The sequence below is a fragment of the Stereum hirsutum genome (assembly GCF_000264905.1).
Source record: "Stereum hirsutum FP-91666 SS1 unplaced genomic scaffold STEHIscaffold_20, whole genome shotgun sequence".
Taxonomy (NCBI): domain Eukaryota; kingdom Fungi; phylum Basidiomycota; class Agaricomycetes; order Russulales; family Stereaceae; genus Stereum; species Stereum hirsutum.
The window spans coordinates 691,849-705,205 of NW_006763150.1; the positions used below are offsets into that span (position 1 = coordinate 691,849).

The 13,357-nt window shown below is 52.7% G+C and overlaps 4 protein-coding genes across 4 annotated transcripts; 2 read left to right on the forward strand and 2 right to left on the reverse strand.

Moving 5' to 3' along the window:
- Nucleotides 1-138: 138 nt before the first annotated feature.
- Nucleotides 139-2,846, reverse strand: STEHIDRAFT_105548 (MFS general substrate transporter; the record flags this gene model as incomplete). The annotated part of the gene is made up of 13 exons (XM_007310508.1): nt 139-431; nt 510-770; nt 835-849; nt 911-1,024; nt 1,083-1,172; nt 1,235-1,606; nt 1,679-1,890; nt 1,959-2,089; nt 2,164-2,231; nt 2,288-2,402; nt 2,481-2,497; nt 2,552-2,642; nt 2,742-2,846. The coding sequence occupies 13 exons, from the start codon at nt 2,844-2,846 to the stop codon at nt 223-225; spliced, it is 1,800 nt and encodes a 599-aa protein (XP_007310570.1). The 3' UTR covers nt 139-222.
- Nucleotides 2,847-5,958: 3,112 nt separating this feature from the next.
- On the forward strand, nt 5,959-6,627 carry STEHIDRAFT_68168 (uncharacterized protein; the record flags this gene model as incomplete). The annotated part of the gene is made up of 2 exons (XM_007310328.1): nt 5,959-6,030; nt 6,280-6,627. 2 exons carry the CDS (start codon nt 5,959-5,961, stop codon nt 6,625-6,627), a joined length of 420 nt encoding a protein of 139 aa, XP_007310390.1.
- Nucleotides 6,628-7,601: 974 nt separating this feature from the next.
- STEHIDRAFT_115887 (uncharacterized protein) lies at nt 7,602-8,972 on the reverse strand (the record flags this gene model as incomplete). Its single annotated transcript, XM_007310509.1, has 2 exons — nt 7,602-8,591; nt 8,661-8,972. The coding sequence occupies 2 exons, from the start codon at nt 8,970-8,972 to the stop codon at nt 7,602-7,604; spliced, it is 1,302 nt and encodes a 433-aa protein (XP_007310571.1).
- A 642-nt stretch (nt 8,973-9,614) lies between these two features.
- Nucleotides 9,615-12,894, forward strand: STEHIDRAFT_150627 (uncharacterized protein). Its single transcript, XM_007310510.1, has 6 exons — nt 9,615-9,642; nt 9,709-11,143; nt 11,210-11,233; nt 11,296-12,141; nt 12,203-12,673; nt 12,740-12,894. Exons 2-6 carry the CDS (start codon nt 9,783-9,785, stop codon nt 12,810-12,812), a joined length of 2,775 nt encoding a protein of 924 aa, XP_007310572.1. The 5' UTR covers nt 9,615-9,642; nt 9,709-9,782; the 3' UTR covers nt 12,813-12,894.
- The last annotated feature ends 463 nt before the right edge of the window (nt 12,895-13,357 follow it).

Sequence of the window (13,357 nt, forward strand, 5' to 3'; positions counted from 1 at the left end):
CAGATGAAAATACGTGATGAGCCTGGGCAGTACGTGCGTAAATCGGCCAGACGATTATGACTGCCGTACGGGTCTCGCGTGACTGCATTCGTCTCACCACAGCAACCATCCGAAGTCTGTATATGTCTCTGTCTATATCGCGTCGTACATTCTAAAGCAACCCTCTACGTAGATCAGAAGTCTATATGATGAAACCTCTCGTGAAGATAGAAAACAAAAACCCTAGGCAGTAGTCTTCTCCTGGACTACTGAGCTGCTTAACGTCTCCTCGATAGCTTTGTCGTGTTCTCGCTCTCGAGTGTGTTGCTCGCTCTGCGGGGTTTGCTTCCCTTCTGCGTCCACGCCTTCCTCGGCGGTTCTGTCCCTCAGCTTCGTCTTCTTGTGCCCCACAATCCCGACGCCCCGAAGGAACAGGATTCCCATGACGGTACCTGCCACACAAAACAGAAAAAGGAGGAACAAGTCAGTAATCGACAGCTTAATTCGGAAAAGAAACAAGAACAGCTCACCAGCAATACCGAACGCGAAGGCAGTCCAATGCGCGCCCTTATATCCCCCCAACAACGCCGCCTTGGGGATGTCTGAGTCGCTCGTGGAACCGGTGACCTCGACGCCGAGCTTAGCGGCTTTGGAGCGGACGATGGCGTTGTAGACGATGGTGCTGATGGAGAGACCGAAGGTGGAGCCGATTTGGGTCATGGTTTGGAAGATGGCGCCGCCGACGGATTGTTCGTGTGGGAGACAGATTTTGGCGATGAAAAGGGTTCCGGCTGTCAAGTGTGCGGATGAGTAATGGTCGTGCGGGTGTGAATGAGTGCAAGTAGGGACTCTTGCCTGCGAATACAAAGTCTATGAGAGTGAAAGGTGGACTGGTGAGTGATTATCAGGAGGGATGTGTGGTGTGTGTTACCTGCGCCTACGACGATGATCAAGGCGGATGGAAACTGGAGTGCCCAGTAAGGTAGAGAGGGGTCAATGGCGGCAAAGAAGACGTTCGCACACCCCGTGAGCATCGTGCCGGAAGCTGCATGAGCAAATGTTCATGAGTTCACGAGTATTGCAGGAACGAACGAGAAACGAACCGATGAGCCACACGAGGGGTACATGGCCGACAATCATGGCCATGACAACATTGCAAAGAACACCTACGATCGAGGTCGGCAGTATTCGTACTAGAGACTCACAACATCAATGACAGAACGACAGCCATACAGTTGTCACTGGAATGACTTACCCATGCTATTTATAGGGGTCAATCCCATATAGTTCTGGTAATACAGCTGTACCCAGTACGACCAACAAACAAACGAGCACCAGTTAAGACAGGCGATAAATTGCATGGCTGCGAATCTCCCGTTCGCCCGCTTCCACATGGAGAGCTTCATGAGTGGTGGCGCGGCCCACCATTTAGAACGCAGTGACTTGAGATGGGCTTCGGCATCGGAGGAGAGTTTCGAGGGTTCGGGGATGAAGCCATGAGTATTTTGTATGCTAGGGTCAGGGTGGAGGTCGAGTCCAAGTGAAGCACGGAGACGTTCGAGGAAGCGTTGCCATGCGAGGAAAAGCAGGATGAAGATGAAGCCGACGATGAGCAGGGCTATAATATCTATATCGAGGCGGACTCATGAGTATACAAAAATTGAAAGAAAAAAAGTGGTAGAGGGAGAGAAGAACTGACAGGGCGTACGCCACTCCTGAGGGGCGGATGGCGAGTCGCTCAGTACGAATATGATTAACACCAGCCCAGTTGTGACCAAACCAGCTCCAATCCAGTCTACACGCCTGTCCAGTTCTTGTGACGGTTGGTCCGGGTCAATTGTGAAATAACCAACGACAATACTCAGTCCGCATAACCCGGTATACAGATAAAATGCCGAGCGCCAGGTAGGGCTATCAGTCGACGTGATCCTTTACCTCAGAAATCATTGTTACACAGGACGAAGGATGAGCGAGCTTACTCTGTGAGCTGGACCAGAACCCCACCAAACACGTATCCGAACGCGCCACCTAGAGGGGCGCCGGCTGCAAAGGTAGAGAAGGCGATAGAGCGAGCTCGTGAGGGTGGGAAGGTGTGTGCAAGAATGCCAAGCTGTATACATTGGTGGGATACGCGCCGAGCGAGAGTGAGAACCAATATTTAGAGACTTCTAATAGAATACTCACCGCGGCAGGTACGACAGCGGCGCCACCCAAGCCCTGAATTGCACGAAGAAGGTCCAACCCTATCTGATCTTAAACGGAGGATTGTCAAGCTTGAGAAGATGAAACATATCATTGCACGACTCACTAGGAGCAAAGCCTACACCCAGAGCAAATGCTCCAATGACGGTGAACCCAAGAAGGAAGACCCTCTTACGTCCGTACAGATCTGCCAGCCTGCCGAACAGTAGGAGAAAACATCCCTAGATTGCACCCGTTCCCAGAACCGGTGAAGAGGTTAGATACTGTGCCATGGGCTATAATGAGAAGGTCAGACGGACCGAGCTTAGGGAATAAGCTGCCGGGAAGAGTCAGTACAGTTCGATGAAATGTCCACAGGTGTTCATCTCACCTGACTGAACCCACTGCAAGTTGGCCGGTTCAACGTCGAGCTCTGAGCTTATGGCCGGTAGTAGTATAGCTACCGCCGCTGAGTTTGCGATCTGAAGCCCTTGTATTTAGACTCGAAAGCAGGATGCATGGAAGATGTGCGGTGGCCGGAGGGTGGCCCAAGAACGCGGGAATCTAGGAAGATCACTCACATTCACGATCATGGCGCTTGTACATACAAGAACGATACATATCAGCCTCCACCTGCTTCTCTTCTGCAAGTGAACCGAAGCATCGTAATTGTGTGATGTGGGCATGGGTGTGGGTGCAAACTCGGCATCGAGACTTGGGCGAGGTCTGGAGTTGGGTTCGTCATCGTCGTGTGTGTTTTCTTTTGGAGTCGTGGTCATACCAACTTGGGACGCCTTCTGTTCCGACTCTGACCCCAACGCCATATATACAGTGGATATCAGGAGGGAAATTCAGAGTAGCGCTGATGTCGAAGACCTCGACGGACTCGTCTGGTACGATACACATATTTGATTTCGGAAATTGTGCAAGACGGATGAACCAGGGATGAACCGTTCATGCGAGGATTTAAAAAATGCAAAAGCGCGGTCTTACAAACTTGGAACTTTTAGGGATCGCCCAGCACGAACATGTTTTCTGACCTACCTGCTTTGCGTCACCTAGCGATAGGCAAAACGCTGATGGACAACGGGCCACGAGGCTCGCAAGGCCCACGAAGCTTCTTGATATTGCGGTCTCGACCTTCTCACAGCGATGGGGAAAAGGCACACCCTCTTGTGCCTGCTCATGCAACGGCGCGGCGCTCATGTGCTATCTCAGAGCTATGAGTCTGCCTTCCCTCTTCTCTTTCTCATGCCTTCCCTCGAGCTATAGTCTGCAAGCTTGAGTATACCCCACGACTTCAGTCCTCCTTCGACTCGTCGCCGCCGTTGCTGACGGTCTGATTGCCACTCGCTTAGGAGTGTTATCTTCGATTGGCGATCTATTACTCTCCTTTCTTCTTACAAGCCACAGTCTTTTTTTCACTCCCTTTCTCTTTTCTTATTCTTGCTCTAATATGACTACTCACCGCTCTTTCGACTCTAGAAGACGTTCTTCTCGTCGTTCTTCTCACCAGGATATTCGAGCAAGAAACCTGGATATTTTAGGCGGCGTCGGGGACCCCACCTCATCCGCTTCTTCCGACCCATCCCCTTCCGTGACCACAGCTGGTTCGAGCTCAGATGCCGTTTCGACGACCTCAAGTTCTACCTCCAAACGCGGACTCCTAGCGGACGTAGTCGACCCTGTAGTGTCAGCCGTAGACGACGTCACGGGCGATGTAGTTTCCGTAGTGGGTGGTGTTGTAGGCGGCGTCCTTAGCGGTGTGGACGCTGTCGTGACCGACTTGACCGGTGCAGCCACGGCCATCGTCGGCGGCTTGGCTCCAGCGGCGACAGCTCAGACTTCTCCCACGACAGCTTCCGACTCGAGTTCTGACGACAATTCCCCAACACCCACCGCGAGTACTGAACCCTGGAATCCACTCGCGTCCATCGTCAATCCCATTGCGTCTGCCGTTGACGGAATCACAGGGAACGTAGTATCCGCGGTCGGGGGAGCAGTAGACGACGTGCTGACTGCCGCCGACGCGGTCGTGACAGATGTTACAGGTCTCGTTACAAACCTAGTCGACGATCTCTCCCCAAGTCCCACTGAAACTGCTGCTTCCGGAGGTTCATCGTCTTCAGCGGGCTCCCCTGGAAATCCCATCATTTCAATTCTTTCGCCCGTGGTTTCAGCCGTTGACGGAGCAGGAGGAGCTGTCGTGTCGGCCGTAGGAGGTGTAGTTGGCGAGGTTGGCTCCGCTGCAGGCGCAGTTGTTACAGACCTAACTGGTGCAGTGACCGGTATCATCGGAGGTCTGTCTCCTGCCGTACCAACTCAGGTCTCCGGAGGTGGCTCTTCGTCTTCCACATCTCCAGGTTCGTCAGATCCGTCGCAGACCGGGACCGCTGGTTCCTCCTCGCCTACCAGCGGGAGTGGCTCAGGTTCAGGCAACAGTGGGGGTTCGAGTAGTGGGTCGCCGGGTGATGGCGATGGGTCAGGGGACCCTGACGCGAGCTCAAGCGGCGACGGTTCCAGTGGGTCTTCTACCGCAAGCACTCCCGACGATGGCAGTTCATCCTCTCCATCCGGAGCGTTGACTGTTTCGAGTGGCACGGCCACCGATGGTTCTTCTACACTGACCGCTGTAGTATCTGGATCTGGGTGAGCGCAAACATACAGCTCCTTCCGAGACCAAACAACTCACTTCGCTTGTTTACTTGTAGAACCACTACTGCTCTCGGCTCTGGAGCTACTAGTGTCAGTGTCAATCTGTCCTCGAGTGGCGCCTCTGGAACGGCCACTACACTCGATGACCAAAACCTCGCAGCAGCATCCATTACCCGCGATCTCGGTGGTTCGATAGTCAGCGGGACAAGCATCCTTGGTGGAAACCTAGCCGTAGGCTCCTCTACTGCTCTCTCTGCACCATCCGGCCTCAGCTCAGGAACTTCGGGTTCGGGCTCTGATTCGGGGTCGGGCTCAGGTGGAGCCTCGGGCAATGGACCGAATGGCGGCGGTGGTGGTAGTGGAGGGACCTCCACGTCCAGTGGTTTAAGTATCGGCGGCATTATGGGACTTGTCATAGGCCTGATATTGCTGCTTATCATGCTGGCCGTTCTGATCCAGCGGCGGAGGACTAGGGAGAAGAGGAAGAAGCTGCAAAATTTCTTCGGGCGCGCTAACCTCAACCAGGTTGGCGGCACTGGCATCGCGACCTCGACATATGGGAGTACAGAGGCGGTCAGGAGAGGTGTGGCGGGGCCTGTTCGGGTTAGTGTTCGTTCGAGCTGGGGCAACTTTGGAAGATTGTCTATGCGCTCTGTCACCCCTCGCGAAGAATTTGACCCCGACATTCCTCCGTCAAGTATCGGGCACCCTACAACCGCCAGCTCTATGATAGGACCTGTCGGTCACCGGCCTGAAGAGGACGTTTGGGCGCAGCCGAGGATGTCTACCGGTTCTGCGTTCGTGGAACATCTTTCAGCGGACTTCACGCCTGTACCTGGTCCCACGATGGCTCAAGTACGCTCGTCGACGATCAGTGCATCGACCGTAAGCGGTCCAATGCTTTCCAGAGGCTACAAGGCGGCAGTAGTAGAAGGGATCCCGTTCAACGCGACGAGGGACCGGAACTCGGCCTATTCGAGCGAAACTTCCATATCTGGCGCCACGCAGAGGGACTCCGCCGGCATGTTGACCATACCGCCTTTGATCGCCGTCCCTGAAGATCCTGTCAGTCCAAGTACGGTGCGTGGTCGGAATGGTGTCGGGAGCCTCGACGATCCACGACCGGAACAACCTCGTACACCCATGTCAGTTCGACCGTTCTCGCCGACGGAGTCCTTCGCTTTCCCCAAGCCTCCCGACTCCAACGATGCAAATGTAGGCTACAACCCATTCGCGGACCCTGTCTCCACACCGAACTATCCGTCCACGATCCCTGGCTCGGGTGTCTCTCTGTTGACGCCTACCCCGTATTCAGCAAATACATCCTCTTCCGTCCTGAATCGGTCTCTTTCGACGCATTCGGGTACGTCTTCCAATGTCTCCGATCCTCAAGTTCGTCGCTCGGCTGCCATCTCAACCACACCGTCCGCCTACGAGACCGCCACAGAAGCGTCCATTCACGAGTCGACGGAGTCTGGCTTGGTGGGTGACAAGGACGAGGACAGCCCGTTCTCGGACGAGGCGGCTTCTGGCGAATCAGGATACTACTCTACTCGTTCTATCGCTCCCGGCGAGAAGATGACCATCTACAGGCAATTTGTCCCCACCTTGTCGGACGAGTTGGCGGTAGAGGTCGGAGAGCTTGTTACGGTCGTACAAGCCTACGACGACGGGTGGGCGAAGGTTAGAAAGGATGGTCAGGAGACTGTGGGGTTGATACCGTTGGACTGTTTCAGAGCGAAGGGGGAGGATGTGCCTGCCTTCTTGGCATCAAAAAGGATCAGTAGCATCTATCTCGGTGTGGCAGTATGATTTGACTTGCCGACGGACAATAGGCATGTCATTCGTTGTGGTTAATGGCACACCCTGACCTACCCTTCTTCATCACAATATTCAATCTCGTTGAAGTATCCCTCCATCATTGTAAACTTCTCAAAATTCCTGACCTCCTTTTCTCAATCCTCGCCTCATGCTTAGGCGTACTCATCCCCTTTAATTGTATGAAGCTTCTACCATGTTTTTACTGTTGTAAAACACGCCCTCATACACGTACTTCGCACACCTTCGCACACCTTCGCAACCTACTCCGTGTTCTTCGATCTTCAATACGCATCATCTATTTCGGCCGGATTGTGGATTGCTTTCATTTATATATACCCCTGCTGAATATTTTGTTTATTTGTTTCCTAGGTGAAGGACCGTGCTCCGTGTCGCCACTTCCGTTTTTACTTTTTACTTTTGGATATACATCGTGCTGCAGGATGAGGAGAGGGTAATATACGATACCTGTTGTTGACGTTTATAGTTGTTGCTGTCTTTGTTATATTAGACATTTATCTGAGCTGGATTGCAGCTGCCTCATTGTGTTCGATGAGGCAGAAGGTGATCACTTTGGCAGATCAGTCTACGTGACGTGATCGAGAACAGTCCAGTATATGTAGTATTGCGGTAGTTCATGATAGAATTAGAGGAGGATATGTACACAGCGACTGGTGTAGCGTGGACAGAGCGATACGTTGGAAAAAGACACGATGTAAAGTAGCTATAGTAAGATGCACAGGGTAGGGAGACAACGACAAGAAGAGTGAGATACAACGATGTGTACAGTCTATTAAAGTGAACATAGGGAGCGACAAAAGGCAAGACGATATGGTAAAAAGCGATTATACACTGTACGTACCAGGAAAAATATGTAGAATAAACGGAATGTAATTGTAGGATGAAGACCTGCGAGCAAACATCAAGCATAACTGTGACAACCAAGACTTCCACAAGCATTAATGCGGCTAGAACACGGTCCTCAACCAAGTCTTCGAGGCCACCATCGCCTCTCTGTCTATCTCGTTTACTTTGGCTCTGCACTCTCCCCCGCCAAACACCTCGAATGCCTCCTTGTCGAGTTCGTTCGTCTCTTCCTTCGTCCACTCCGACACCATCTCCAACAAACCCGATCTTCTCTCGTTGACATCCGCATGTGTCGGATCCATCGTTACGACGTGCCACAGACCATGCCGCTTCACCGCGAACTCGCAATTATCGTTCTCGCCGCACTGACCCCCACCCATCACTTCCGGCGACAATCCGAAAAAGCTCTCCCCATCCGTCCGGCACCTCTTCACCTCATGCCCATGCGGGAATGCCGGGATATCCGGAGTCCACAAGGTTTGTCTGGTATAGAGATAATGACCGGGGACCAAAGGTATGGAGGTAACGATATACCAAGAGCCGTTGATCTTGAGAAGTCTTTCGTTGGCGGCGATAGTGGTCAGGCCGGGACAAGTGGATTGAAGATGGCCATAGGTGGCGTCGGCGCAGGCACGAGCGTGGCCGACGTCGTACAGACATGGGTTATAGGTGTTCGGACCATAATTCAAAGCAGGAGGGGGTATATAGCTGTTACGAGGCGGTATGGGGGTATGGGGGAGATCGGGCGAGGGGATATTGGATCCGCATAGCCATTGACCTTCCGAGATCGGGGCATGCTCGAAGCCCCGGCAGGGTGCATTGTAGTGGTCGAAGCCGTCATATTCATTGCGCAAAATGTCCGCCGGGTATTCGAGATACTCTTTTGCACCTTCGAGTGAGGTCTCCTTGGCACGGGCGAAGGAGAATGGCGTCGATTGTCGTTTAGACACAAAGGGCCTGACCGGGTTAGCGACAGTACGCAGAGAGTTTATCGATTCGGGATATCCTCGGGAGGAGACTGAGTCGACTGCCGTCCGAAGGGTAAATGAATCGACAGAGATTGCGGGTGTGGACTGGGACCTGGTGGTCTTCTATGTACGAGGAAGGATGCCAATGGTCAGCATTCAGCAGACAGTGCGAGCAGATATAAGAGAGCATACATTGTCCGTCCGGTCAAAGAGAGTGAAGACATTGGTTTTCGACCTCTTCTTGTCGGCTCGTGTTTTGATTGGGAGAAGCTTGGCCTGTAATGGGCAAGGGATGCTGTATTTGCCCCTGTCGAGGACAACGGACTCTGCGATGTGTGGCGCGACCTTGAACGCGGGGCATTCGATCTTGATGCCGACCGGCTGGGTCTCGACTTTGGCCTGATTTTGAATGATTTGTGTGTCCGTAATCTCGCTGGCCTTGTTGAGACAGAGAAAGGTGGCCACAGTACCAAAGAAGGCAGAGATCCGGGTAGATGGAGACATAGCAGCTGAGGAGTGGCTAGTAAATTGTCTTCTTGGTAGTCCGAGGTGGTGGAGAGAAAGAAAGACGATGTGCTTCGGTAGCAACTTTCTCAGAGCATAAATTCCAGATTCATTGGTCGGGTATATTCAGTACGAGTGGACTGAGACAAGGGCAGTGTGAGACTGCCAGTTAGTTTGGCGATAGATAGATCGTTAAGATTGAACATATGTTTCGGCCACGGTAAGATTCACAGACTACGTCATCGACCCGAGCGAGACGAGGCAAGCGTTATGTTCCGATTGACAGAGCAGCAGCCTGAGCGACACAGTACCAGCTTCGAAGACTAGCCTGGGAGATGACTGGAAAATCTGGATAACTGCGTAGCAGACGTGACTGACAAGTGGAACTCTAGACGGCCCGGACTTGTCATGGATATGCTTGCTTGCTTGATGAAAAGCACGAGTACATCGGTCAAAGAAGCAGAAGTAGATTTCATTGGAGGAAACGACTCGACGACGATGATAGTTGGAGTGTCACGAAGTGCTCGGCGACTTGGAGATACGGCAAAATCCGCTGGTTACCCACGTGACCCGGAATTTGCGGTGTCCGTCCGCATCGGTTCCGTCTCCAAGCCCCTTTCGCTTTGAACCGTTACTTGTATTCTATCTCTTATTTTTCTATTGCAGACTTGTGAGTACGGACCTCCGACCATCAGTCTTGATATACGTTGTTCTGATTTCGCTTATGCCTATCAAGATACTATTGTTCCTCTTGACTTGTTTCAATCTGATTGTTGCTTGACACTTGGCTCCGAATATATTGGGCGAGCGATGGCTAGTATCTCAAAAGCTCGCCCATACAACAATTCTCAGCACAGGCCTATATCGCGCCCAGCTCCTGCTATTGGGATAGAGCATGGTGAAGACTCTCAATGCCAAGAAGCCGTCTCCGGGAAGCGACTTGCTCGCCCACCAACGATTCGTACCACTATACCTCCACGCCCACCGCAGACAGGAAGAGGAGGCCAACCTGGCAGAGGTCGCGGAGGACGGCACACGAGGGAAAGAGGTGGCTATAATGGCGGTAGGAATCCGAACGGTGGAGATGACAGAGGAGTAGCGGACCCTGGTGCTGGCCGTAGCGAGCAGCCGGGAGCGACTGGGTTTCGAAGGCCCAATGGCGACTCGCATCCGAGAAGGGCGACGTACAGCAATGCTTCCTGGCATCGCAACCATCAGGGATCTACGTCCTCTACACAGAATCCTGTGACAACAGCGTCGACTACTTCTCGACCAAAGTTCTCCGACGGACTCCATGAGTTTTCGATTCATACCCTGCCTCCGCGCCCATCATCATCGTTCAGTGCCGCCCTACATACTGCTGATAGAGGTGGTTTGGGTCAGCCTTTTGCGGGATCCAACGACCGAAGTAGGGCCGGGGAAGAGTCTTCATCGACGGATAAGCATACTGCTCTCGCACCCGGCACACAACCGCAACATCCAGCATACCAGAAACAACATAATATTGGAGATGAAGGAGTTGCGGCCACCTTTTCTGGCATGTACTTCCCTTATACGCGCTTCCGAGGAGGACTAGTCCAACACCCCCCGTCCTGGGCCACACAAACTGTGATGGACCCTGGGCCACAATCCTACACTCAGCCTCTGCCAGCGTTACCCATACCTGCACCATCTCCTGCACCCCCAGATGCTACGACTGACCAGCACCTATTGCCGATACCTTCACCCAGATCGGATGCTGACGACCCACGCCCTGCAAAGCGCCAAAGGCGCCATGGGCCATCGGAAGAATCATCACTGTCTACGCCCCAATCGTCAGCAATGGATTGGCACCCTTCTGCAAGCGAAACTCAAGGAGATTCGCAAGAGATATCTATGCTCCCAGGAGAATATACATCAAGTCGTTCTTCCCCATCTGCTCCCCCCTATGTTCCCCATCTTCCCAAGACGAACGAACCGGTTACGATCAAGCAAGAACGACTCAGCCCCTCTCCTCCGACACTCTTCCCTAGTGCGAAGCAGGTTACGAGCGGCTCGCGACGTCATGCCCCTATGCCAGAGAACTGTATGCGCACAAATCCAGACTATAAGAAGTGCAGGAACACATGGAGGAACCAAATGTGTGGTGAGTTGGTCAGGAAAGGGCTACGGGTAGTTCGAAGCTTCATAAGGTGAGATTCCGCCCTCTATAATTTTTCTTTTCACGAAAAATAAATGAGGGTTACGGCTCCATATAGGGACGACGGTCTAGTCATCGACTGGTAAAGCCTATGTTATGATTTGCCTCAATCATTTCGGGAACTAACGTTCTCTATTACTCCAGGGAAAGTACGGAGCCAGTTATGTCCGACACACTTTTACCACTGTCACAAACGCCCCTACCACCACACACGGAGCAGCAATACACCTCACTTTCTCATCACTCACCTCACTCTGATCCGAAACCGTCGTCCGTTGCACACCATCAGTCTCAGACTGATATGCGACCAACGTCTCGCGATCTGCAAGCTGTCGCGCCAAAGAGGAAGAGAAAGAGAAGGAATAGAAGTATGCGACCGACTATTTCGCCGAGCGACATGTCACAGTACAAACACGTACAAGATGACCACGGAAGAGACGTCATCATGATTGATAATGATGAGGACGTCCAAGAATCTTCACCTACGGTCACTAGACCAACAACGCCGACCATATCATCTTCGCACTCCCTGCCACCGCAACCCTCGACATTGGCATCTTCCACGGAGCCTGACATAAATGATTTCCCTTCCGGCAACGGCCTCTCGCCCACGAACCCGACAGGCTCCCCTCCATTCTGGCTTCTGGACTCCGCCTCGCTGATCTCCTTTGGCGAGGGTACTCGCGATGAGCCTCCACACCTCACTGGAAAATCAACGGGGCCTGTGAAGACGCCGCTGGCAAGGTTCAATGAGTCGCTTGCGGAGAAAAGGAGGGCTCGTTTAGCAGCTGAAGGTGGTGAGACATCTGAGCATCGCGTTGAGGGTAATGACAATGTCGCTGCTGGTACGACCTTGTATCCTGGGTCGGCGGCGGAGGCGGAGATGGACCTGTCTGGTGACTTCGGTAGTTCTGCTTCACACGCGGACGGAGACGAGGACTGGGCTGAGGGCACTGATTTGGAGGATGCAGCATTGGAGTATCTCAAGCGGTATGGTGCTTTCTGATCTGTCGCGGAAGTATCGGGTACTGATTTTTTCTCTCCTGGCTAGGTACATTTTCGCATTCGACAAGGATCGTCTTGCCCTCTCAAAAGCATACTCTGCCGATGCCACGTTCTCTTTCCAGCGCCTGATACCCCGGATTGGTGACGACAAGCCGCCTGCCGTATTCGACAAATCAGAGCTGACACGCGACCGTCACAATATTGCCTCTGTGCTCAGTCAGGATTCTATGGACACGGTCGATTATGGTCCATCCCATCTGAGATTCTGCTCTGCTGAAGAGCCTCTCGACCTCCAGTATGATGTAGTATGTCTAGAGCATTCCAGGGTCCTCCTCGTTGCTCATGCATCGTTGAGGCACACGCAGTTAGGAGCCGTCGGTGACGGTATGGAGGTGGATAACGAACAGGATAGAAGACCGTTTGGTGTAACTATGAGTTTTGTATTACGGAGAAGAACGGACAGTGATGTCGATGGAGTTGCCATGGATGAGTTTGCCGGTGGAAGATTGGAGGATAGGTACGTCCACCTTTCTGGATTGGAGGGGGACTACGCTCATATCATTTGCTTTTGTTGGTCTAATAGGTTATATGGGACCTGGCCTCTCGTTGCTACAGCACATCAGATGATTGTTCGTCTTAATTCGAGCACATGTTGATGCGTTGATGCCTTGCCTCAATGACGACGGTATTACAAGTCCTGGGTCTTACAATGGACCCAGAATAATAAAAGTGATTTAGGCCACTTATACGTGGGCCAGTGCATGTTGTCACCGGTGCATGACATGCTAGTGCCTGCTGTGATGCTACCATTGGGGCGCCACAAATGCGCCGGGCCCATTTGATGGCGTACGTCCATGCGACCACAGTCGCATGTGCTACACCACTGCTGGCGTGCGATGGGTGACTGCAGTTTCGACAGACCCCCTGCTACATAAAACGCAATCATACTTTCTCCATTTTCCAGTTATAGCACATGCGTATCCATGGACGCCAGCGGTAACAACCTTGTGCACTTCTGGGTTCTCACCTCGGAGGCAGAGACTGGGCATCACTGATCACAACAGGCCATTTCGTTCAGCATGCGCTGCAGGTCTCGCGAAGGTTGATCGCCGCAGTGATCAATATTCGAAGTGTTCCTTTTAAAAACCGCGCTCTGGAACGCCTTTCACTCTGACTTATAAACCACGAAACTTGGTTCCAA